Here is a 26,296-nt window from a genome sequence, read left to right on the forward strand (position 1 = left end):
ATAAATAACAGTATATTGTAATTACATGGTTCATATGTAAATAGAAGTTCTAAAATATGAAGGTACTTCAAAAATTTTGTGGAAAATATGCATTATGTTTTAATTTTATTTTTCCAGGAACTTTTTGGAGCCCTCTCATTCACTAAAGCATGTTCTCTTAAAATGGGTAAATGTTCCTCTTCCAATTTTGATTATATCGTAGGGATTCTCAGACTACAACATACAAGGGCACTTCAAAAAGTTCATGAAAAAATGGAATTAAAAAATTAGTTTACTTTCATAAAAAATTGAAATTCATGCTTAGTTTTTTTGTAATATGCATTTTCCATGAACTTCTTAAAGACTCCCCAAATATCTGGAGAGACAATTCATTGTCTAAAATTGTACAGAGGATGTTCCCTGGTCTGTCCAGTGATGAAGCTCATGTCCAGACAGCTCCTTCAACCTGGCTCCTAGGCTACCACTTGTCCTGCCACAATTCTGCCATGAAGTTGTCCCCACTACTTCATTCTGTCATCCAATAAAAATTTAAGGAGGGACTGCTATGTGTCAGGTAATGTTCTAGGACAAGTAATGAAAAAATAGGTCAAGTTTTCTTAATTCAAGGAAGCTATATTCTCACAGAAAACCAATTTTAAAAAACATCAGCAAATACATAATCAGGTAGCAATTTAAAGATTTATTTATTTGAAAGGCAGAATTACAGAGACAGAGAGAAAGAGATCTCCCATCTGCTGGTTCACTCCCCAGATGGCTATAACAGCTAGGGCTCTGCCAGACCAAAGCCAGGAGCCTGGAACTCCATCCGGGTCCCTCACATAAGTGCAGGGGCCAAGGACTTAGGCCATCTGCTGCTGCTTTCCCAGGGAGCTGTCTTGGAAGTGAAGCAGCTGGGACTGAAAAAGGTACCCACATGGGATGCCAGCATCACAGGCAGGAGCTTAACCCACTGCGCCATGACAGCGGCCCTGAGAGTAGCATTTTGAACAGAGGTCTGAATAGCTGTGAAGGAGTGAGCCATAGGAAGATTTTGGAGAAAAACATCCCGAACAGGGCCCTTCCTCCTTCTTCCTGAACCCTACCTCACCCTTGGTGGCCTGCCACAAAATTTTAACCAACACGATTCTTTATGATACTACCAGTTGCAATACCATAAATGGGAAAATAGAAAAATAATTTAAAAATCTAATTTCTGTACCACATGTAGGAAAAAGGCAAATCATTTACCCAGAAGATGATAAAGAGTATGAAAGAAAAAAACAGACAGAGTTTAGTGGTGAAGAAGAGTAAAGGAGAGTAAATGTTTTTCATAAAGTCCTGGTTGGAATCTGGGTATATATTTTTTAAAAGATTTATTTGAAAGGCAGAGTTACAGACAGAGAGAGAGGCCTTCTATCTGCTGATTCACCCCCAAAATAGCCATAACAGCCAGAGCTGGGCTGATCCGAAGGCAGGAGCCAGGAGCTTCTTCCAGGCCTCTCATGTGGATGCAGGGGCCCAAGCACTTGGGCCACCTTCCACTGCTTAACAAGGTGCATTAGCAGTGAGCTGTATAGGAAGTAGAGCAGCCAGGACTCAAACCAGTGCCCAAGTGGGATGCCAGTGCCACCGGCAGAGGCTTAACCTATCACTCCACAGTGCCAACTCCTGGATATATTTTTGTAGGTAAACTATATATGAGAATTTTGGTTCAATGACTGTAGAACTTAACGTTTAAGTAACCTATGCCCTAACTTCCACTTATTCTTTTGATGAAAGACCAGGTTGGAGAGTATGTAATGATTAACTTACAAGTGAGCTTTGAAAATATGTTTTACTCAAAATTTATAAATGGGGGACTACCTCTTTTATATATACTTAGTACCAATTTTTCTTTTCTTTTTTAAAAAGTATTTATTTATTTGAAAGGCAGAGTTACACAGAGAGACAGAGAGAGGCAGAAAGACAGAGAGAGATCTTCTACCTGAAGGTTCATTCCCCAAATGGCTGTAACAGCTGGAGCTGTGCTATCCAAAGTCAGGAGCCAGGAGCCTACTCCTGGTCTTCCACATGGGTACAGGGGCCCAAGGACTTGGGCCATCTTCCACTGCTCTCCCAGGCACATTAGCAGGGAGCTGGATCAGAAGTGGAGCAGCTGGGACTTGAATGATGCCCACTTGAGAAGCCAGAGCCGCAGGTAGAGGCTTTATCTACTATACTGCAGCATTGGCCCCCAATTTTATTCTCTTAAATAACTGAGAGAGAGCTGGCATGTGGCACAGTGAGTTAAGCCACAGCTTGCCACAGTAGCACACCATACTGGAGCACCTATGAGTACTGGCTGCTCTGTTTCCAATACAGCTCTGCTAATGTTCCTGGGAAGGCAGAGGAGGATGGCTCAAGTAGTTGAGCCCCTGATACCCGTGTAGAAGACCAGGATAGAGCTCCTGGCTCCTGGCTTAGGCCTGACTCAGACCTTGCTGTTGTGGCCTTTGGGAAAGTAAACCAGTGGATGGAAGAAGTCTTTCTCTTTCTCCTTCTCTCCCTGACATTTTGCCTTTCAAACAAACAAACAAATAAATCTTCTAAAAAATTCAATAATTGAGGAAAAGCTTCAGCTAAGCTTGACAGAATGTCTACCAAATGTAAAACAATATGTTTCTTTATAACATGAGATGAAAATTTTACAAAGGAATAATTTTTTACAGGGGTGTTAGAGAAATAACAACACCAAAGGTACTGTCTGGTACTAAAAACATCAGACACTAAAAATATTTTTTCTAAAATGTTTCAAAATTTATTAACAATCTGACCATGTTTTATTAACTCTAGTGCTACCCCTCTATTCTCTTGCCTAGATTATTACGACAGCCTGAGAAGATGTTCTAGCTTCTACACTTGCCACTTTATAATTTATACTCAACACAAAGCGAGAGGTATCTTTATAAATGTCATTCAGCTCATCCCAGTGCAATGCTCAACCCCGGCAATTATTCCAAGGAGAAACAACCTTGACTGGCCTATGAAGGCTTTACTGTGATTTGTGTGCCACACCACACTGATTTCATATCACACAACTGTTCCCTTCTGTTCACTACTTCTTTTCCGTTCCTCAACATCTAGACATGCATCGCCTGCAAAACCTCAGCTCTGGGAACCACTACCACCAACCAAACCCACTACCCACCTTCCCCGGACACTTGTGTCGCTCCCCCTCTTCGTGGAGGAACGACACAGGACCCTGCGCTGTTCTTTCGTCTGCTCGGCCCTCCCCGGGTTTGCTGCTGGTTCTTCCCGGGTTGGCTACTATCCCTTCCACCTCCGTGGAAGGGCAGTTCCCCCTGGCCGCATTCCCCACTTCCGCAGGGGAGCGGCACACCGCCGGCCGGTTCTCTCGGGGGCTGCACGGGTTCCCTTAGATGTTCCCCATAGATGTTCCTGGTGCATGCCATCTCTCTCCTCCTTTATAGTCCTCCTCCGCCAATCCCAACTCGGCTGCCCACACGCCGAGTACGCTGCTCTCCAATCAGGAGCAAGTCCTACAGTTAATTGGTTGAACTGGAGGCAGCTGTGCGGAAGCTGTTTACTTCTCTCCCAGCGCCATATTGTGGGAGAGCAGATGCATAGAATAAGTCTTAATTCCAGTAACTCAGTCTAGTCCGGTTGCTCCCCACAGATCCCCCTTTCTTTTTATTTTTTGGCGTTGATACGCGCCTGTCTTCGGTGTCCCGCGGCACACACTCTGCTCTACTTGCTAGAGTTGCCACAGGCTCTTACAAGTCCTATCAATCAGGCAAACCGAATCCGGGTCCTCTCTTCGCCATGTTGTGAGGAGGTTTTTAGGCGCTGATGCGTGCCTGTGTTTGGTGCCCTGCAGCGCATGCTCTGCTCTGCCTGCAGGGGGCTTACAAGCCCTATCAGGCAAACAGAATCCAAGCCTTCTCATTGCCGTATTGTGGGGGAGACTTATTAGTGTTGGTTCGTGCCTATCTTCGGTGACCTGCAGCTCATACTCTGGTCGAGCTGCTTGCTGGCGCTTACCGCCTTAATTAGGCAGACCGAATCCAAGCTTTCTCATTGTTGTATTGTGGGGAAGCCTTACTGATGTTAATTCGTGCCTGTCTTCGGTGACCTGCGGCGCATAAGCTGCTAGCTGCCCGCAGGTGCTCATCGTGCTCATCGCCTCACTTAATCAGGCAGACCGAATCCAAACTTTCTCGTTGCCATGTTGAGGGGAGGCCTTTCTATTTCTCTATTTCTCTATCTCCGGGCATTCCTATTTCTCCCATTTTACTTCTATCTCCCAGCATTCTTATTTCTCTTATTTCTAAACTTCTATTTCTCTTATCCCTGCAGCTTCCCGGCGCCTCGCCCTGCCGGCAGCTCCGCCCTGAGGCTGCTTCTCGGCGCCTTGCCGGCTCTGAGCCGCTTCAGCCCGCGCCTCTCTCATCTGCGCTGCTTCCCGGCTTTGCGCGGCTTGGCTTCGCGCACTCCGCGGTCTCCACGCCCTTCGCGTGTGCACCACGGCCTCGCGCCAGCCCCGTTCCCTATCTATTCACGCCCCGTGCTCTCTCTGCACGCGGCGGCTTCCGCGAGTAACACAGCGTAGCTTACGTGTCCGCCACTAGCATTCAATCTAAGTTCCCCGGGCTAGCCTGGCGAATTCAACCCAGCATACGTCTCCGCCCCATGATTTGGCTTCCCGTCCTTTGCTCCCCGGGCTAATCAGACGGATCCCAATCTGGCTTATGTTTCAGCTTCTGGTTTCAACTTTTCGCCCCCTATTCCCGGGCTAACTTGAGAATCCCAAAGTGGCTTTCGTGTCCGCCTTGGCCTGCCCCCCACGGCTTCAATTTCCCTAACATTTTTCTCTACCCGGTATGTTTCCCCAAGCTTTCCTCCAACAATACTCCTCCCTCATTTCACCTGGCCTCTCCCCACAGTCCGCATCCGAGTCTGTTTGTTCTAGCTTTCACTTTCGCTTTCGACCTTAGAGATTTCTCCCAGCTTCCCCCCGTAGTCCGTATCCGAATCTATGCCTAGGCTTTCAATAGCTTCTTCCGGCTCCTTTTTCGTCCGGCTTTTCCCTAGGCTGTTTGCTAGTCTCTCTCTCTGGTATTTTCCCAGCTCTTCCCGTTTCTTCCCTCCTAAGTTTCATATCCGTCCTAAGTTTCCTATCCGAGCTAGGTTTCCTATCCGAGTCACGGCACCATTATGTCGCTCCCCCTCTTCGTGGAGGAACGACACAGGACCCTGCGCTGTTCTTTCGTCTGCTCGGCCCTCCCCGGGTTTGCTGCTGGTTCTTCCCGGGTTGGCTACTATCCCTTCCACCTCCGTGGAAGGGCAGTTCCCCCTGGCCGCATTCCCCACTTCCGCAGGGGAGCGGCACACCGCCAGCCGGTTCTCTCGGGGGCTGCACGGGTTCCCTTAGATGTTCCCCATAGATGTTCCTGGTGCATGCCATCTCTCTCCTCCTTTATAGTCCTCCTCCGCCAATCCCAACTCGGCTGCCCACACGCCGAGTACGCTGCTCTCCAATCAGGAGCAAGTCCTACAGTTAATTGGTTGAACTGGAGGCAGCTGTGCGGAAGCTGTTTACTTCTCTCCCAGCGCCATATTGTGGGAGAGCAGATGCATAGAATAAGTCTTAATTCCAGTAACTCAGTCTAGTCCGGTTGCTCCCCACAACTTGGTTCACTCTCTCCACTTCCAGTCTTTGCTAAGTTCTTACTTTCTCAGTGACCTCAACTGGGGCCACTCTAATACTGTAAGTTCCTGACCACCTGATTCTAGTACCCATAAATCCCTGTAACCTAATCTTTTTTTCCTATAGCATTTATTACCTTCACTCTGTTATATGACTTGAAGATATGCTGTCTTTTTATTGTTTGTCTTCCCTTACTTGGAAATAAGCTCCTCAGGGCCTGGGTCTTTGTGCTCTGTTCACTGATACAATCTAAGCACCTAGAACAGGCCCTGGCACATAGTAATGCAGAAGAAACAAGTTGAATAAATCAATGGATTGTAAATACCAAAAAATTTTAAAGTCTATTTCCTTCTCTGTAGTGGGTATAGGGAGACAACATTCCTTTAAACTTTGCTCATTATACTCAGTAAATTATTTATTAAATGAATGATTTGCCTTTTTGCTTGACACAAATAGCTTAGTAATAAATGTACCCAGGCAAAATGCCAGTTACCTTGAAGAGCTCAGAGTGATACTCCAGTAGAAACCAGACCAGTTGTTCTGCCTGTATTTTTAATAAAGATTTGGTTTGCAGGACTGCTTTGGCAAGAGTTTTCATGACCACTGTTTTGTTATCATACTGAAAACAGAAAGATTTATAAACATGAATGATTTCTAACAGAAAAAATGTCAAAAAATTCAAAAACTGTGCTTATAAATTTTTCACCTGTTTTTGCAACCTGTAGGCATTAGGCTCTGATGCAATAGCCATAAAAGTAAGCAGCCGTCGTAACTCTTCTCTCACATGGGGCAACAACAATCTTAGATAGAGCTGTATTGCTTCAAGAGCTTCTACTCTTCTCTCTTTTTCTGTATAGGAATTGCAAAGAAGATAAGAGACAACAGAGAGTGTACTACCTAATAGTTAAAATGCTAGACTGCTGCATTTGATTTGCAATTTTTTGTACTTATAATTTTTAATAGGAAACACATCAAATACATAGGAAATTATATGTCTATATAATATTATTTGTGATCATATCCACATTATCAAATAGTGTCATGAAAATAACATAAAATATATGGCCAGTTATATGCTGAAAAAATGACATGATATTATGTTGCTCAATTTTTATTTTGCTAAAAGATGACCAAATTAATATATCAGAAACTGGCATTGTACCATACCAATATGTATTTCTCAGAATGTCCTGTGATATGTTGTATCTTAGATTTATATCCTATACTATATGAGGAGTCTTCAAAAAATTTATGGAAAATGTATATTATGAACAAACTATATATGGATTTCAAAAACTTTATGCACTAAAATACTTACTTTTTAATTTCATTTTTCCTCAAACCATTTGAAGTACCTTCATGTTAGTTACATTTGTTAGTACAATTTACATGGCAGCAGCATAATAAAGAAGTGAAAAAAAGATTTCATGAATTCAGTACCTTATACATAGAAGAAAAATATTCAAATGTAATACTCAGAGAATAGATAATTTTCTACTTCAAGTTGTGTGTTTTAAAATGTTTCATCATGCAAAAAGTTTGGACTTAAAAGTTTACTAATTTCTGAATATTAAAAAGTTCAATAATGTTTTCTTACCTAAAAGTTCAATAATTCCTGAATGAATATCAAAATAGTCATCAGTTAACAGGCAAGATCTCTCTTGATTATAATATTTTACTATGACATCGAAGAGTAATTTCTTCTGAATATCCAATTTTGTCGCTTCACTTTGGTTTTGTACTAACTGCTGACTAACTCTAACTATTAACTGGTCAGGGAAATATTCCAAGCATTCAACTGCTGCATTAAGCCAGTTATCAATCCTGGGAGGAAAATACAAAATAAAATAAATCATAGTTAATACTTCCATTTATCTAAAGCATTCTGTGTAATAATATGTGGCTTATCTTTAACCAAATTTAAAGAAGAAATTATTTTTGGAGAGATAACATCAACACAGTTTGCTGGACGAATGAAGGAAATAAAAAGGAATGACTCCCTTGCCAAACACCATCACATTCTTATGTCCTTTACTTGCAAGGAGTTAGAACACTTTTGGCTACCTTGTAATTTATTTATAACTTTGCTAGTCTTTGTTCTAAGAAGTTCATTTGAATGGTTCCATTCCATTAATAACCATCAAAAACTCTTCACTTTCCCTGCTCCAGTAATGAGATGCAAAATAAGATACTAAATACTTGAAAACAGATACAAATATTTGCCCAACCCAGATGCTCTATTTACCCCACCATGCTTCGTTTCCTTTTCTGATATCCCCTTTCCTCCCTCCCTCTCTTACTCTCTCCCTCTTCTTTCATTTAATCCTAAATTTCCTTTCTTCCTCCCTCCCTCCCTCCTCTCCCTTTAATCCTCAAATTCCCTTCCTCCTTCCCTTCCTTTTAATCCTCAAATTTTTCCCTCCCTCCCTTTCTCCCTATTTCTTTCCTTCCCTTCTTCCCTTCCTTCTATTTTTTCCTGAGACAGATGAACAGTATATTTTTGGCTAACACGTGTGATTCATATCTTCTAGATCCTGGTACGATAGTGAAGAGACACATGACAGACTGCTTTTCTCTCCCAATCCGCCCTTTCTGCCTGGAGGCTTATAAAGGCAGACTGGCTGCTGTCAGTTTAGCAGCGCCTGAAAAAAATCCTGTTCCTTTTCTGAGGTCCCAATAATAGCTCTGACTCAAGTGCAGGGAAAACTCAGACCTTTGAGCTTTTTGGGCCAAATGTGAATAAGGGGAACCTGCCCTGTGCAAACAGGACCACACTGGACAATCTAAGTGGGTCCAGAGGTCTCACTGATCACTCAACTCTTTCAGGATCTGAAGCTTTTTGGTCCTCAGCCTTGGAGTCTGACGTTCTTCTCTTTTTTGGTCCAAATGGGTTGAAAGCATTATACCAGTTCTCTCTGCTGGAACATAACACTACTCAGTCTTATGCCTATACTTCCAAGCAGCTGCTTTGTTCAAGATGACAAATACCTTCGCATTTGGATTCAAAGCAAAGGAAAGCTCATTCAAGTCATAGATCAGGGATTCCTTGAATCTCCCATCCACAAATGAGGCTGTTTTTATGAGAGGGTTTCTCTCATGTATGTCTCCCTTACTAGACAATGGATTCTTTTATAGCAGGAATAAATAAACATGTAGAAACTGTAATTGTTATATTATTTTACAGTCATAAAATGGAAATGATATAATTGTATCATACAGGAAAAGGACAATTGACATATAAATGAATTCACATAAATAAAATCACTCTAATTTCCAATGATCTTCTTGTAGACTATAACCAATGAGTTTCTTTGTTAGATCAAATTCACAGTGATTAATCTGTAAAACAGAGATGGTGTCAGCTTATAATATGAGCATGTTCTCATGTTCTCATATCCAGGACAAAAAAATGAAAGACTTCTTTAGTTATAAATTATTTGACAATTAAAATGGTCACTTACTCAGTTAGACATAAGCTTGGAATAAGCTCTCTGTCCAGGCAAGTGTTAGAGATAACCAGATCTTCCTCCTTACTTAATTGAAGATTTTGTGCTTTAATTGGAGGTTCTAAAATATTTTCCAAGAATGGAAGATGAATCAGTTGGAGAATACATAACAATGTTTGTTGTTTCCAAATATCTTCCACAGCTTAGAAAGAAAAACAGTCAAGATTGATAACACATATACATATTCAACAATATTATACAATTTTTCCATTTCTTTTATTTTTATTTTTTTTATTTATTTGACAGAGAGAGTTAGACAGTGAGGGAGAGAGGCAGAGAGAAAGGTCTTCCTTCCGTTGGTTCACCCCCCAAATGGCCACCACGGCCAGAACTATGCCCATCCGAACCCAGGAGCCAGGTGCTTCTTCCTGGTCTCCCATGTGGGTGCAGGGGCCCAAGCACCTGGGCCATCCTCCCCTGCCTTCCTGGGCCACAGCAGAGAGCTGGACTGGAAGAGGAGCAACTGGGACTAGAACCCGGCGCCCATATGGGATGCCGGTGCCGCAGGCGGAGGATTAACCTAGTGCGCCACTGCGCCGGCTCCAAAATTTTTCCATTTCTAAACACAAAACTAAACCTATTTAATAGTAATATAATAGATTAATTTAATGATAAGATAATTTAAATTTTCTCTATTGCAATTTTTCAGGGTTATGAGCAATATTTTTAAAACCTTTTTTTTTGTCTGCAATTAACTTTATTATTTATTTTTTAAGTAATTAAGTTTGTATTATTAGGAATATAGTTACTTTTGTAACTATATTTTTTTTTGTATTTTGTATAGTTTGTATTATTAGGAATATAGTTACTCTTCCCAGCATATCAGCCCTTCCACCCACACTCCCACCCCTCCTCCTCCTCCCTCTCCCTTTGCCAGTCCCAGTCTCCATTAAGATTCATTTTCAATTAATTTTGTACACAGAAGGCCAACTCTATACTAAATAAAAAATTTTTTTTTAAACTTTTATTTAATGCATATAATTTTCCAAAGTACGACTTATGGATTACAATGGCTTCCCCCCCATACCGTCCCTCCCACCCACAACCCTCCCCTTTCCCACTCCCTCTCCCCTTCCCTTCACATCATGATTCATTTTCGATTATCTTAATATACAGAAGATCAGCTTAGTATACATTAAGTATGGATTTCAACAGTTTGCTCCCACACAGAAACATAAAGTGAAAAATAATAGATGATTTTTTTAGATGATGATGAAATCAGAGCAGACCTATTGTCATGTTTAATCCCAGTGAGAGTCAAGTTGGGAATTGATAATTTCTTTTTTTTTTTTTTTCTTTTTTTTCTTTTTTTTTTTTTTTACAGAGGATCAGTTTAGTATGCATTAAGTAAGGATTTCAACAGTTTGCACCCCCATAGAAACACAAAGTGAAATATATTGTTTGAGTACTCGTTATAGCATTAAATCTCAATGTACAGCACATTAAGGATAGAGATCCTACATGAGGAGTAAGTGCACAGTGACTCCTGTTGTTGACTTTACCAATTGACACTCCTGTCTATGGCATCAGTAATCTCCCTATGCTCCAGTCATGAGTTTCCAAGGCTATGGAAGCCCTCTGAGTTCTCCGACTCTTATCTTGTTTAAAAATTTTAACAATTTGCACACACATACAAAAAAACTGTTTGAGAACTAGTTTTACAGTTAACTCCATGAGCAATATTGACTTTATTTTTTGGGTATCTTGATTAAATAGTGTTATCATCTAGACTTTAAAGCTACCCTTAGGTTATTTCCAAATACAAAATACTACTAGTCACACAAGTTATTTTACATAGCTGAGAGAGTAAGAAAATACTAATTACTTTCTATTTAAGAAAATGCAGATAACTAGTATTGTTTTAAAATTAAAATATAGTATTAAGTTAATTTTAACTTGGTTTTCTGATCATTTCTGTTATTAATTAAATTCTGAATCACACTAACAATCAGATCATGGTCAATGTTTTACTTTCTCTTTTTTAAAACTTTTATTTAATAAATATAAATTTCCAAAGTACAACTTTTGGATTATAGCGGTTTTTCCCCTCCATAACCTCCCTCCCACCCACAACCATCCCATCTCCCACTCCCTCTCCCATTCCATTCACATCGATTCATTTTCAATTATCTTTATATACAGAAGATCAATTTAGTATATACTAAGTTATTTTCTCTTTTAATTCAAAAAATTACAAAAGCAAAAGCTATGGTAAATCTATTGCAGAGCTCTCAAATAAGTGCCCTATGGACTAAACTTGATCCATTGTCAGAATTTGTTTGGTTATAAAGTACTTGGATTGTTTTTGTTTATTTATCTTTACTTATTATTTGAAAGGGAGAGAAACAGAGACATATTTCATCTGTTAATTAATTCTCCAAATGCCCATAACAGCTATGACTGGGTCAGACTGAATCCAGGAGCCCAGAACTCAATCCAGGTCTCCCATGTGGGGGTGGCAGGGACACAAATACTTGAGCTATCATCTGCTACCTCCTAGGATATGCATTAGCAAGAAGCAGAGGAGCCAGGGCTTAAACCAGGCCCTTTGATATGGGATGTGACAATGCAACTGGTATTTTAACCATAAAGCCAAACACCCACCCCAGTTATAAAGTACTTTTAAAAAACTAACTTGTGGGGCCAGCACTGTGACGTAGCAGGTAAAGCCACTGCCTGCAGTGCTGGCATCGCATATGAGCACGGGTTCAAGTCCTGGCTACTCCACTTCCAATCCCGCTCTCTGTTGTGGTCTGGGAAAGCAGTAAAAGATGGCCCAATTCCTTGGGTCCCTGTACCTGTGTGGGAGACCCGGAAGAAACTCCTGGTTCCTGGCTCCTGGTTTTGGATCAGCACAGCTGTTGTGGCCAATTGGGGAGTGAACCAGCAGATGGAAGACCTCTCTCTCTCTCTGCCTCTACCTCTCCTTCTCTCTGTGTGTAACTCCGACTTTCAAATAAATAAAACATCTTTTTAAAAAAAAACTAAAAATTGGAGATTTCACATAAAATTCTGGGTTTCAATTGTCTATTAAAAATCATAAAATCTCTCAGCACTGGGCCTAAATTAATACCTGGCCCAAATCAGCTGAAGTAAAATTAAGGCAACTCCCTCTATATTGGCAAGTCAGTTACAGTTCACCATAAACCCCATCACTACCAACTCTATTGCATACAGTGAAACTTAGTGTCAGCTGCAATTGTCCTGTTGTTTTTGCTACAGTAAAAATTGACTTCCCACTTATATTTCTATGTTAAGTGATAAAAGAAAAATAAAACCTCAATGGGCAACATATTTCAAGAAAAAATTTCATTATATATAGTTTTTTCCTCTGTGTCTGATAATTGAATACTTAATGACTTTCTGATCTGCCTGCTTCCTAAAGAATTAACATATTTTGGTAAAGACTTAAGATCACAAATAGTCTCTAGTCAAACAAATGGCCTACATTTGTTCTATACCCTTCTTTGGGAAGGGCATTGAACTAGGTACTACAAAAACAACACAACAAATAGTGAGCCACAAGCAGTTACACACTAAGAAGGCAAGGATAGCCACTTATGAAAATACTGAAGAAAAATTTTATCAAGTTACCAATTAATATAAATAGATATGAGTTAATCAAAAAGCAGGGGGGAAAACACTCATCTGCAAGAGCACCAAGACAGAATATTCATTCATTCATTTGATAAATATTTTTTGAGGATTATTTTGTGTTGGTCACTGGTCTAGGTACCAGGGTTATAGAGGTAACCAAAACAGCAACCATGAAACAAGAACAGAATGCCATGAAAAAGGAAATTCTAAGAACATAAAATGAGCTTTTAGTTATTAATAGGAAGGCTGGAGGATAAATTTGAAGAAACCTCCTTGTAGTAAAACCAAAGTAACAAAAGGATGGATAATAAGAGAAAAAATATATGAAAATTAGAGACTAGTTAAGAAGGTACAGTATCCGAATAAGAGATTAAAATTAGAAAGAAGAAAATAAAGTTGGAAGGAAATCAGTAAGATTATCAAGGAAATAATCCAAGAAAATTTCTAGATTGAAATAAGCCCAGTGAATGAAAACAAATTCACTTCAAGTACAGTAGTTTAGAATTTCTGAAAGCTTGGGAGAAAAAAAAAATCCTGTAAATGTCAGGGGTAGAGATGGAACAATCGGATATGAAGAATGATTAATCAGAATGGCTTTCAAGGCAGCAAGTTAAGCACTGCCTGTACATATTAACTGCTCTACTTCCAATCCTGTTTCCTGCTAGCGTTCCCCAGGAAAGCAGTGAAAGATGGCCCAAGTGCTTGGGCCTCTGCCACCCATATGGGAAATCCGAATAGAGCTCCTGACTTCAGCCTGAACAAACCCTGGTCATTGCAGCTATTTGGGAAGTGAACCAGTAGATAGAAGATCTGTATCTCTGTCTCTCTCCCTCTATATGTAACTCTGTCTTTCAAATAAACAAATCTTTTAAAAAAGAGAGATGGCTTTAGAAACATCAACACGAGAAGCCAAAAGACAGTCGTGAAATACCTTAAAAATTCTTGGGAAATTTGCAACCTAGGATTCCAACTGTCAATAAAATAAGAGGCTAGCATAAAAAAATTTTTAGAGACATAAACAAAAAAATTATCTCCCATGATGTAGCAGGTAAAGCTGCCACCTGCAGTGCCAGCATCCCATGTGGGCACCAGTTCAAGTCCAAACTGCTCCACTTCCGATCCAGCTCTCTGCTGTGGCCTGGGAAAGCAGTACAGGATGGCCCAAGTCCTTGGGCCCCTGCACCTGCATGGGAGACCCAGAAGAAGCTCCTGGCTCCTGGCTTTGGAATGGTGCAGCTCCAGCCCTTGTGGCCAACTAGGGAGTGAACCAGCGGATGGAAGACCTCTCTCTCTCTTTGCCTCTGCTTCTCTTTCTGTGTAACTCTGAATTTCAAATAAATAGATCTTAAAAAAAAAAGAAATTTTAACCAAGTTAAAAAATAATTTTAGGGGCTGCTGTTGTGGCATAACAAGTTAAGCCGCTGCCTGCATCACTGGCATCCCACATGGGCGCCAGTTCAAGTCCTGCCTGCTTCACTTCCAATCCAGCTTCTTGCTAATGTGCCTGGGAATACAGCAGAGGATGGCCCAAGTGTTTGGGCCCCTGCACCCATGTGGGAGACCTAGAAGAAGCTCCCGGTTTCTAGCTTTGGACCAGCCCTGCTCCAGCTGTTGTGGCCATTTGGGGAGTGAACCAGTAGATGGAAGACTTTCTCTTTCTCTCTTTCTCTGTCTCTCTCTCTCTCTCTCTCTCTCTGCAACTGCCTTTCAAATAAATAAAATAAATCTTTAAAAAAAATTTTCAACTGGGCATTCACATAATCATCATTTTTAATCATCTTTAACTCATTTTGCATTTACTATAGTCACACAGCACTTTAAAACATCAATTGCAGTAATTCTATTTAACAATTTTATGTTGAAATTGTCAGTATATAGTGTTCACACATATATTATCTTTGAATATAATTTTTGGCCAAAATTGCATAAACATAGCTTATTCCTCTCATTAATCTTCTAATTATACTTGGAAAATGAAGGGGATGGAAAAGTGTTTCTGAGATCGAAAAAAGGAAGGAAAGAAGCTCAAACCCCATCTTCATTTGTGGAAAGTAGATGTGCCTAAAATTGCAAAATCATGAAGTAGTAATGTAAACATGCTATTTCGAGATGTGAGTTGTAAATGGCTATCTCTGAGGAAGAGGAAATGGGTGAGAGGACAAGAGTAGGGAGCTGCCATTCTTTTTTAAAACAAAACTTACGGAGCTATTTGAAGGTTTTACAGAAGTTAAGATACCCACATCCCTTGGTGCTGGCATCGTTGTGCGATGGGTTAAGCCGCTTGTGATGCCAGCATCTCATATGGTCACTTGTTCCTGGCCCAGCTGCTCCACTTCTGATCCAGCTCCGTGCTAATGGCCCGAGTGGTAAGGACCCTGCAGCCCTTGTGGGAGACCGAGATGCAGCTCCTGGTCCCTGGTTTCCACCTGGCTCAGCCCCAGCCATTGTGGCCAACCAGGATTGGGAGACTGATCTCTCTCCTCTTTCTCTCTGTCTCTCCCTCCCTGTGTCACTCTGCCTAACAAATCAATCTTAAAAAAAAAAAAAAAAAAAAAAAAAAAAAAAAAAAAAAAAAAAAGAAGAAGAAGATGATAGCCTGCCTCTGGCTCCTGACAATAGATTCATAGCAATACAGACTGTGGGAGGCGGCAACAGTGATGCTCAAGTAGTTAGGTTACTGCTACCTGCCACCCATGTGGGAGAGATCTGGATTATATTCTTGGCTTCTGGATATGGCTCCAACTCAGCCTTAGCTGTTCTAGACATTTGGAGAATTAACCAATGAATGGGAGCTCGCTTTCTCCCTCACCCTGTCTCACAAATAAGTTAAAAACCAAAAAATTACATAAAAGTGCCAACATTCTTTCCATCCTGTATCTTTTTATTCTTTTAAAATGTGAGCCTTCTAATTCTCAGTTTCTCCAACTGCAAAATATGAGTTTAATCCCTCACTTTATAGGCCCACTGTGAGATTATAGATAACAAATATAAAATGCCTAACAAATTGTTTAACATAGAGAAAAGCCAATAAGTGAAAATTATTCTCATTAGTACATTTCTGATGAATTGCATTCATCTATACTTAGGAATTTCTGTGTTTCCAAGGAGAAATAATGGGAAAAGTTATTTTTTCCTTGTAATAGATGAATAACATACTTTTGTTGGCTCATTTTCTGCTTGTGCTCCAAATTCTAGTTTTCCTCAGAGTTGTCTTCTAGTTCCCTTCTCATTCTACACCCTTTCTTTGGCTAACTTTTATTTCCCCTCTCACACCTATCTTAACTATTGCTGATAAACCATGACCCTCCAGTGTGCAAAACATTAACCAATGGCAGTAAACCATGGAACCACTGATGAACTGTATGTATATGCATCCTAATAGAACTGACTATGGGACTGTCATCAAGTAGACGAATTGAACAATAAAGAGGAGTGAAACAATAGGTAGTCTAGCTAATATGTTTGAGAAAGAGAAAGAGCAGGGAGATGTTTGGGATGAATTTATACAACTGACAAGAGATATTCATAAGATTTCTTGGATTACAAATTATAGAGACTGGCACTGAGTCTGCGTGTTTTCTCTGACAGTATAGATTATAACACCTCCAATTAATTTGGTCATGGTCATTACAACTATTATTGGATCTATGTTGCTTCACCTGTCTTGACTGGTGTAACCGCTATCTAGAAGGAAGCTCTCACAGGGACGAGAAGCTGAGAGTCAACACAACATACACATGTGTTTATCACAGCTAAACAGTTCTTGCAACCAGTAAAAATATTAGTGGTTGCCAAGGTAGAAGGAAGGGAGGAATGAATGGATGAAGTTTAAAGGATTTTTAGGGCTGCGAAAGTATTCTGTAAGATACATGTCATCATGCATTTTTCCAAACTCAGAATATACAACACGAAAAGTGGGTCCTAGTGCAAACTATGGGCTTTGGTTACTAAGGATGTGTCAGTGTAGGTTCATTAATTAATTAACAGAAGGAAGTACTTCAAAAAGTTTGGAAACAACAGAATTAAAAGACAAGTTTACTTTGGTGCAAAAAATATGCAGTCCATCCATAGTGTTTTCATATGTATTTCTCCTGAACAGAATTCTTGAAGATACCTCATATGCATGGATTTCAAACTTTTTTGTACCAAAACAAACTTATCATTTAATTTCATTTTCTACAAACTTTTTGAAGTGCCCTTGTAGATATCACTCTGGTGCATGATGTTGATAATTAGAGAGGCTTTGTACTAGTGGGCAGGGGTATGAGAACTCTACTTTCTGCTACATTTTGCTATGAACCTGAAATTGCTCTGAACATGTTTACTTTAAAAAAAAAAAAAGTCAGCTCTTCATTACAAAGTTCTCAAAATAATAATGCGAACTGAGATTACCTTCTTTCGAAAGCTGGAGAATGGGTTCATTAATAATGATATTTGGAGGTAAATGCAGATTCCCACTCATTGTATGAATAAGTTCCTCAGTTCTTTCTCCACAGAGCCCATGTGCTAGAGGATTAGAAATCATTTCATCTTCTGATCTGCTAAAAAATAATATGTAAGCTTTTTCATTATGCACAAGTCCAAAATTTCAAATATGCATTATAACAAATCCATTAAAATTTTTTTTTTTTTTTTTTTTTTTTTTTTTGACAGGCAGAGTGGACAGTGAGAGAGAGAGACAGAGAGAAAGGTCTTCCTTTGCCGTTGGTTCACCCTCCAATGGCCGCCGCGGCCGGCGCGCTGCGGCCGGCGCACCACGCTGATCCGATGGCAGGAGCCAGGAGCCAGGTGCTTTTCCTGGTCTCCCATGGGGTGCAGGGCCCAAGCACCTGGGCCATCCTCCACTGCACTCCCTGGCCACAGCAGAGGGCTGGCCTGGAAGAGGGGCAACCGGGACAGAATCCGGCGCCCCGACCGGGACTAGAACCCGGTGTGCCGGCGCCGCTAGGCGGAGGATTAGCCTAGTGAGCCGCGGCGCCGGCCTAAAATTTATTCATACATTTCTTCTCTCCAAAAAGGATTTCTGACACCTTACAATAGGAGATATAAGTAACAAATGAATAGACTATAACCGAAAGAGGATAAACTAGGATTCTAAATACATGCTAATTCTAAGGTTAACATAATTACTGTGATCCAGTAGAAAAATTTTCCTCTGAGTTTCCACAGATTCCTTTACCTTTTTAAAAAGGTGTATTGGGCCGGCGCCGCGGCTCACTAGGCTAATCCTCCACCTTGCAGCACTGGCACACCGGGTTCTAGTCCCGGTCGGGCGCCGGATTCTGTCCCGGTTGCCCCTCTTCCAGGCCAGCTCTCTGCTGTGGCCAGGGAGTGCATTAGAGGATGGCCCAAGTGCTTGGGCCCTGCACCCGCATGGGAGGCCAGGAGAAGCACCTGGCTCCTGGCTTCGGAGCAGCACGATGCGCCGGCTGTGGCGGCCATTGGAAGGTGAACCAACAGCAAAAGGAAGACCTTTCTCTCTGTCTCTCTCTCACTGTCCACTCTGCCTGTCAAAAAAAAAAAAAAAAAAAGGTGTATTTCATTTATTTGAAAGGCAGAGTGACAAAGAGAGAGGTAAGATGCAGAGAAAGAGATCTTCTATCATTTGCTTCACTCCCAAAATGGCTGCAATAGCCAGGTCTGGGCTAGCCTGTAGCCAGAAGCCAGGAACTCCATCCAGGTCTCCCAAGTAAGTAGCAGGAGCCCAGGTACTTGTGCCATTTTTTGCTACTTTCCCAGGCATATTATAATGCAGGGAGCTAGATGGGAAGTAGAGAAGCCAGAACTTGAACCAGCATTCTGACGAGGGATGCCAGTATTGTAGGCTGCAACTTAACCCACTGTGCCATGACACGGGCCTTTTACTATACTGGCTAAGTCAACTTTCAAAATTTGAAAGCCTATCAATTCTTCAGAGGATATAAAGTTTTTCCTGGTATAAATTTTGAAAAATTTTGTGACAATGTTCTCTGTAACAGATTTAGAGCAAATGAAAAAGTGGATTAATTTATACACAGCTTTTAAAAAGCTGACTTTGAAAAAACTGGTAGAATAATATTCACATTTGGTTCAATGAATATAGTTTTTCCACAGTCTAAACACAATATATTACAACATTTTCATTAATACTAACCTTAAAGGATTTTTTGCTTTTATTTCACCAATCAGCTCATTCTCAGCATCCTTTTTTCTTTTGCAAAAAACATTAGATGATTTATTGCCTAGAAACCTGTAGAGACTATTGTTGGAATCTTCAAATTCCAGTTCCTTTTCAGTTTTGAATAGCTTCATTCCTACCGGTTCAAACACTTTATGATTCATTAGAAGTTGGCAAAGATGAACTCCTTTAAGACGAGAGAGGTCATTGCTACTTCGGCACACATTTTGCATAAGATGACTTAATACTACATCAACAGCATCAGAACCAGTAAAACAGTCTTTGTATGTTCGTAAATGATGTCTCCTCCTTTTTATTTCCACTTGGGTCTGAAGGGAGTGAACAATACCATCCCACAGCTGAGTAGCTTGAAAAGGACCAGAGCAACCTGAAAAAATATATGTAATAAATATATGCTTCTAACAAATTTAGATTACACAAAGCTATGTAAACTTTTCAGATTAGACAACCTTATGCTTTTTTGATGGTATATCTGCTGCTAACATATTTCTTAAGTTTTATTTCCCAATTTATGTAATTCATTATGTTTATAAAATTTGCATATATTTCTAGGAACTTGCTTAATTGATGCAAAATATATTAGTATGTGAATATATATACCTGTAACATTACATGATTAACTACTAGCTATACTTAATTTTGAAGAGTATTCAGAACACGTTTAAAAGGAACACAAATACATTTCAATTGATCACTACAGAGCTGTGGCTTCAATGCGCTCTTTTTCTGTTTTCTTTTTGCCTGCCTGATCAAAGAGATCTGGGTACACACTGAATAAAACCAATCACATGTCAGCTGTTCTTGATAAGACAAAAACTTTAATGAAAAATAAGGAAAAATAGAAACAATCAAAATGCCTATTCCATATGGAATAGTTAAATAAATAATGGTATAGTCTTACTATGGTATTAAAATGAATGAAATCAAGTGATGCTTATAGCATGGAAGACTCACATTGAGAAGGGAAAAGAACTTCTGAAAAATAAAAATTAAAACAACCAACATGCTGAAAATAACAATTCAATACTATAATCCTATTTAGATAGAAATTAATTGGCAACCTATATATAAATAAATAGAGAGATCTGGGAGGATAAACTTCAGTAACTTTTCTGAAGTAGGTTTGCAATGGTGATGGTAAAAGAGGATGCTCACTCTTTATTCCATGATTTTGGACCTGTATAATGTGCATATACGAATGTTCTCTTTTTAAAAATTTAATTGCAGACAGTAAAGCGTTTTCATTGAGCTATAATTCACGCACCATAAACTTCACCATTAAATTCAGTATTTTTAGTACATTCACAAAGTTGTGCAATTATTGTTATGTAATTCTAGAACATTCCACTTCAGAAAGCCCCCCTAAATTAGCAGTCACTCCCATTCCCTCATCCCAGTAAATTTTTAATTTTTAGGAATTACAAGGGGAAAAACTGAATTATCTAGAATGTTGCTTCTAAATATTTTGGTCCATATAATCAAAGAATTTAAGTTTTCCCCTCCCTTGGCAATGGATAACTGGACATAACTTCGATGCGTGATTTTACATAATAGCCTGCTATTTATAACAAAGTGACAGAAATAAAAGTCTATCAACCTCAAAAAATCCTTTTGTAACTGAAACTGTCCATCTTAGAAATCTTAGCCCCAGACACAGCGGACAGTGAGGACACAGAGGGGTGGGTTGGGTGGTGGGAGTGCAGCAGAAGTGGGGAGATTTCGATGGGGGCGGGAGGCTGAGAGGTGGAGACAGGTATGTATGTTCTGCGAACAAACTCCCTCGCCACTTACATCAAACAAGGAAGCTAGATGCCCTTGTCGCTAAGCGTAGCCTGGGGAACAACGGCATGGACGTCATCTAGAAACGCAGAAAGGCAAACACTCCTCCTGAATCAGAACCTGCATTTTTAATAAGGTCCCCAGGTGCTTCGCATGCAAGTTCGTTTGAAAAGCACGCTAGCCCGGACTTTCCAAGGGCACTTCATCACGAGAGTAACCCCCGAAAACCCGGAGCCCAGCGTCCGATGTCCGGAGCCCGGGCGGGCAGGTGGCACGGGCAGGAAAGGGGCGTGGTCCCGGAGCGCGGAGCAGAGTCCACACCGCCCGCTCCCCTCAGCCGCCCCCCTCCCCCCCGGGCCTTCACTGTCCACTGGGCTAGGATCTAGGCTACCTGTCTTCCTTTTCCGGCAGGAGCCACCTCTAGGGACAACGGAACTCCGACCGCTCCGGCCTGTACCCGCAAGCTCATTCTGGCTGCCAAGGTGGCGGAACCGAGGAGTCAAAAGAACCGCCATTAAGCGTAGGCGCCGGAGGCTGTCCAAGCCCCTAGTCCCGCCTCCACCTGACTAAAGGGGCGGAGAAAAGCTCGGGTCCCGCCCCTTCCGAAACAGCCGGAAGTGACGTCATGCCCTGGCCGGCAGGTCTTTCTGTCTTCTTCCCCCTCCCTTACTCTTCCTCCCCAGTCCCTCCCCTCCCCTCCCCCTTTCCTCCTCCAGCTCCAGCCTTTGCGGCCGCGGGGGTAGCAGAGGCTATGGAGTAAGCCGGCGACAGCGGCCAGTCGCGGAGGCTGAGCGGGGACAGGCAGGTGGCTTTTAGGGGGGCGGGGGGACCGAGCCCCAGCACCGCCCCTCCCAGGAGAGAGGAAAGAGGTGAGTGGCCACTAGCTCCGAGCGGTCTGTCTCGAGGCCGCGCTCTCCCCTGGCTCTCAACACTGGCGAGGAGGGAACGGGGAAGGACCCGCGCCTGGCGTAGGCCTCCGGGGGCCGCCCGGGCTGGCCACTGTTGCCTGGTGACGGTGTGCAGGCTGCGGGCCGGGCGGGCCGCGCGAAGCCGGGCGGGGGAAACGGCGATCCTAGGGGAGCGGATCCGAGAGGACCGAGTGCCCCTGAAAGAGGCCTGGAGGAGTAGGGAGACCTGGGACTGGAGTCGTCTGTCCGAGGGAGAATCCCCGACGCGGGTTCCGGAGCTCGGGTTTCCGTAGTGGAGATCTCGGTACCCTTTTGGGAAACTGGACACTGCCCTGGGGCTGGGTGAGACAGCTCCCCTCAGTTCTGAGATCTGGCTCCGGTAACCTGGGTCTCCAGCCGGGCCCTCCCTCCAGCCTCCTTCCCTGACAGCAGCTGTAGTTCTGGAAGGGAAGGTTATTGTGTGTGAGGTGGGTGGGGCAGATGTTTTGCTAAGACTGGAAACCCCGTCGGTGGCTCCTGCACTCCTGTGTTTGCTAAGCGAGAGAGAACGGATGGAGGAAGGTTTAGAGCGTAGGAGCTTGGAAGAACTTCTGGGGATCCAGCTGAACGTATACCTGTGGTCAGTGATCAGGGAGACCAATATTGTCAGTGCTACCCCTGTAACAGACTTGGTGAGACTCCAGACTCAAGCGACTTAAAAGTGTTATGCCAAGTAGTGATTTAATTGTAAGTTGCCAACTAGTATTATGTAGGTCAAATTCAGGAATTATTTGTACGGTGATGCTTTAAAAAAAAAATGGATTCCATGAGTAAGAAGTTTTCTAAGTAGCATGTGTTAGTTCTGGGAAGCCAATGGTTTGAAATGAAAATGCTATAAACCAGTCTGCCATTGTAAAACGTGAGCCTGTCTAGTGAGGGGCCTTGCAGGCATTGTTTGCTTTTTGGTTTGGCTTCCTGTCATTTTTTCGTATAAATATTTTTCAAAAATGTAATGGCTTATATAAAAATTATTTCTTGAGTCAACATTATAGTACCCTAGAGATGCTTTTGGGGGACTTTGTAAAGGAAAGGAACCTAATGGAAGATAAGCACCTTCATTCTGTTAAGACCTTCTTTACCCAAATGCAAAAACCTATTGTTTTGTCTCTAACATCCGTAAACACCACAGCAAAATAAATACAGGCACAGTGTGCTTCCGTACAATGGAATTTTTCTGGACAAATTAATCCTATAATTGTGAATAACTACTCATACTAATGTATTTGAAATTCATGATCTAACATCCTCCACACCATGGGAAGAAACAGGCCCTTTTATTGTGTTGTTACTCATTGAGTAGCATCCCCATCTCTCTAGGAGTTGGAGTTTGGTAGTTCCTTTCTCATGGTCATTCTCAGTCTCTCATGAGGTCCTGTTGATTTTGCCTGTTAGGTCTGTGTACTCTTCTTCAGCACTGGTTCTCTAGTTCCAGTTACCACTGTGTCTCATGTGTACTCCTCTAGTAGCCTCCTGATGATAGTCTACTGCATCTTCTGTGGTTTCTACAGTGTTTGTTCCACACCAGGCTGAGTAGCCTTTTCACAATGCAAATCTAAACACGTCGTTTTTGTGTTTAAAATCCTTCAGTGGCTTCTTTTTACGACAAACCTAAATCCTTAATGTGCCTTACAAGGTGGCTCCTGTAAGGTTGGCTCCTGATTGCCTTTCTAACCTCTGGGCCGAGGTGATTCCTTACACTTCCTTTCTCTTGCTGCCCTGTCCTCTTTTGTGTTCTCAGCTTCAGGTGTATGATTTCTTTTGGTTATGATACTTCCTGAATATCTCCAAGAGCATGGAAATCCTCTTCCTTTCCTTTTTTATCCAATACCAATTCATCATTCAGTGCATCTCAGGGGAGACTTTCCTGATTAGAATAGGTTCCCTTGATTCTCATGACACCATTGCAGAGTTGTAATATTTATTAATTCTTAATAAATTAATAAGATGTTCCTCGTCTATACCATCTAAGTGATTACTGAATATTCAATGAATGAATTCACTGAACACTTACTAAATATGCCAGGAATTGTACTAAGCATTTTACATGCATCATCATTGTCAATCCTCACAACAATTACTTGAGGTATAGGTGGCTTTTCTCCCTTTTTATAAATTAGAAAATAGTGTTAGGGAGCCTCATTGTTGGTCCCAGCCCTATTAAGTATCAGAATTGACATTTGAAATTTGGTTTCCTTGCCACTGAAGATTATGTGCTTAACCCTCTAACACTTCTCACACTTGGCTCTGCATCAAAGTCACCTGTAGGTGTTTACTCAATGTGCAAATGCCCTAACTACACCTTCAAAAATTCTGATTCCAAATGTTTGACATAGTGTACAGGAATCTGTACAGTTTAACAAATTAGCAAGTTTAGTTAGATGTTCATGAGAGTCTGAAAATCATTGTCTTCGACAGTAATTTGGTATTTTATGAGCTTGTTTTCACACATTGTATTACAGATTTCATTCTTTCCATAAGAAAAACTGTAGGGACTGGGCATTTGGCTTGCAGTTATGATGCTGCTGTGACACTCACATCCTATATCAGGGTGCCTGAGTTCAAGTCCTGGCTCTTCTCCGGGTTCCAACCTCTTGCTAATGTGTACCCTGAGAAGTAGCAGTTGATGGCTCAAGTAATTGTGTTCTTACCACCCACATGTGAGAACCAAATTGAATTCACAGCTTCCAGCTTCTGCCTGGCCCGAGCCCTGACTGTGCAGGCATTTGGGGAGTGAACTAGTAAATGGGTGATATTTCTGTCTCTCTCTATATATATTCCTTTTTCAGCAAATAAAACAATCTAAAAAAGAGAAGTATACAGCTATAGAAGTGACCCTAGTGATCATTTAGTCTAAATTCTTACCCAGTTTTTCCTTTTCCCTCCTCTTAAGTTGGAGGAGCTGAATAATGAGAAGTTGTAGCCCTACTACTACTACTTCTTTCTAAAAATAATTTCAAAAATCTGAGTAACATGGTAAAAACTACCCTAATTTTCTTCAAAATAACTTACTTGAATGTAATCTTTTCTCAGATTTTATTAAGTTACTAATTTGCTATGTAAGCATATGTTGCTTTTTGAATCTTATTGCACAGTGGTCTTAGGTTTGTAACTAATGCTGGAGACTGAATGCTTTACTTCTTAGTTCTACCATTGCACTTTGCATGGTACTTTTCACCTAATAGGTGCCCAGTAATAATTGAATCGATATGTATTTCCCTGTACATTGCTAAAAGTCTCTTCAGGTTTTTTAAAATTTATTTCTTATTTATTCAAAAGGCAGAGTTAGAAAGAGAGGTACAGACAGACAGAGATCTTCCATTTGCTGGTTCACTTCCCAAATGGCCACAACGGCCAGGGCTGGAGCAGGCCGAACCCAAGAGCCAGGAGCTTATTCTAGGTCTCCCATGTGGGTTCAGAGTCCCAAGTAGTTGGGCCATCATCCACTGCTTAACAAGGTGCATTAACAGGGAGCTGCATTGGAAGTGTAGCAGCCAGGTCTGGAACCAGCACCCATATGGGATGCTGGATTCACAGGTAGAGGCTTAACCTATTATGCCATAGTTACGACCCTGTGTCTTCAGTTTTTTATGTGTGCTTTTAAAATTAGGCTTAGTTGGCAGGTACCAATGCCATCTTACTAGTTAAAGTGATCTGTTTAAGTTCATAACTGATCATAAAGATAAGATTAAGTGTCAAAGGGATCACATAAATAAGACCAGTGTCTGCTAATAATAATTGATAGAATTAAAAAGGAGAGAATGATCTTACATGGGAAGCAGGATACACAGCAGACTCATAGAGTGGCAAATGCGCTAAACAACGCTCTGGCCTCCGAATGAGCCTGAAGGCATTCAGATCTGGCTAAAAAGCCCATGAGAGTATTTCAAGCATGGAAAGCCAAGACACTATGGCAAAAAATTGCCTAAATGAAAAATTTTTGTGAGTGAGAGACCAGTGGAAAGAAGGAGCCATCAAAGAAGGAGGTAACTTTCTCTGAAGGGAGGAGAAAACTTCCACTTTGATTATGGCCTTATCTAAATAAGGTCGGAGTTTGTGAACTCAAGAGGCTTCCATAGCCTTGGCAGTTCATGACAAGAGCCTGGGTGATTACTGACGTCATAAATAAGAGTGTCAGCTGTTAAATCAACAACAGGAGTCACTATGCACTTGCTCCTCATATAGGACCTCTGTCCTTAATGTGTTGTACTATGAGAATTAATGGTAAAACTTGTCTTCAGACAGTAGTCTATACTTTGTGTGTTTTTGTGGGTGCAGTCTGTTGAAATCTTTACTTAGTATATACTAAGTTGATCTTCTGTATATAAAGATAATTAAAAATGAATCTTAATGAAGAATGGGATGGGAGAGGGAGTAGGAGATGGGATGGTTTGTGGGTGGGAGGGAGGTTATTAGGGGAAAAACTGCTGTAATCCAAAAGTTGTACTTTTGAAATTTGTATTTATTTAAAAAAGTTTTCTATAAAAAATTAGGCTTACCTTTGTAACTAATCTGTTCTGGCTCAACTGATGATAATGAGATACTTTTTAAAAGAATGAGAATACTCAGCTGGTACAATCTATGTTGTTTTGAGTAAGATTAAACA

The 26,296-nt window shown here is 41.2% G+C and overlaps 2 protein-coding genes across 14 annotated transcripts in view; one reads left to right on the forward strand and one right to left on the reverse strand.

Annotated features, from left to right (window-relative positions):
* Window positions 1-21,269, reverse strand: part of DEPDC4 (DEP domain containing 4) — a 109,737-nt gene extending 88,468 nt beyond the window's left edge. For 4 of the 10 annotated variants that reach the window (XR_011380222.1, XR_011380223.1, XM_051846583.2 and 1 more), the window contains exons 1-7: window positions 21,138-21,269; window positions 18,923-19,334; window positions 17,182-17,330; window positions 9,148-9,334; window positions 7,284-7,510; window positions 6,393-6,535; window positions 6,180-6,305 (exon numbers count right to left, since the gene is read on the reverse strand). Coding sequence is in view for 6 of the 10 variants with exons in the window: in XM_051846583.2 (XP_051702543.1) it covers window positions 6,180-6,305; window positions 6,393-6,535; window positions 7,284-7,510; window positions 9,148-9,334; window positions 17,182-17,330; window positions 18,923-19,334; window positions 21,138-21,261 (1,368 nt within the window). In the remaining 4 variants the exon portion in view is untranslated. Of the gene's footprint in view, window positions 1-3,179; window positions 6,306-6,392; window positions 6,536-7,004; window positions 7,042-7,283; window positions 7,511-9,147; window positions 9,335-17,181; window positions 17,331-18,922; window positions 19,335-20,758; window positions 20,826-21,137 lie in introns of those variants that run through there. The other 6 variants (XR_011380225.1, XR_011380224.1, XM_008256941.4 and 3 more) reach the window with 6 other exon arrangements.
* A 207-nt stretch (window positions 21,270-21,476) lies between these two features.
* Window positions 21,477-26,296, forward strand: part of SCYL2 (SCY1 like pseudokinase 2) — a 67,695-nt gene continuing 62,875 nt past the window's right edge. For 2 of the 4 annotated variants that reach the window (XM_051846573.2, XM_051846576.2), the window contains exon 1: window positions 21,477-21,615. The gene's annotated coding sequence lies outside the window, so the exon portion shown is untranslated. Of the gene's footprint in view, window positions 21,616-22,190; window positions 22,381-26,296 lie in introns of those variants that run through there. The other 2 variants (XM_051846575.2, XM_051846574.2) reach the window with 2 other exon arrangements.

This window comes from Oryctolagus cuniculus, chromosome 11 (assembly GCF_964237555.1).
Source record: "Oryctolagus cuniculus chromosome 11, mOryCun1.1, whole genome shotgun sequence".
NCBI lineage: Eukaryota > Metazoa > Chordata > Mammalia > Lagomorpha > Leporidae > Oryctolagus > Oryctolagus cuniculus.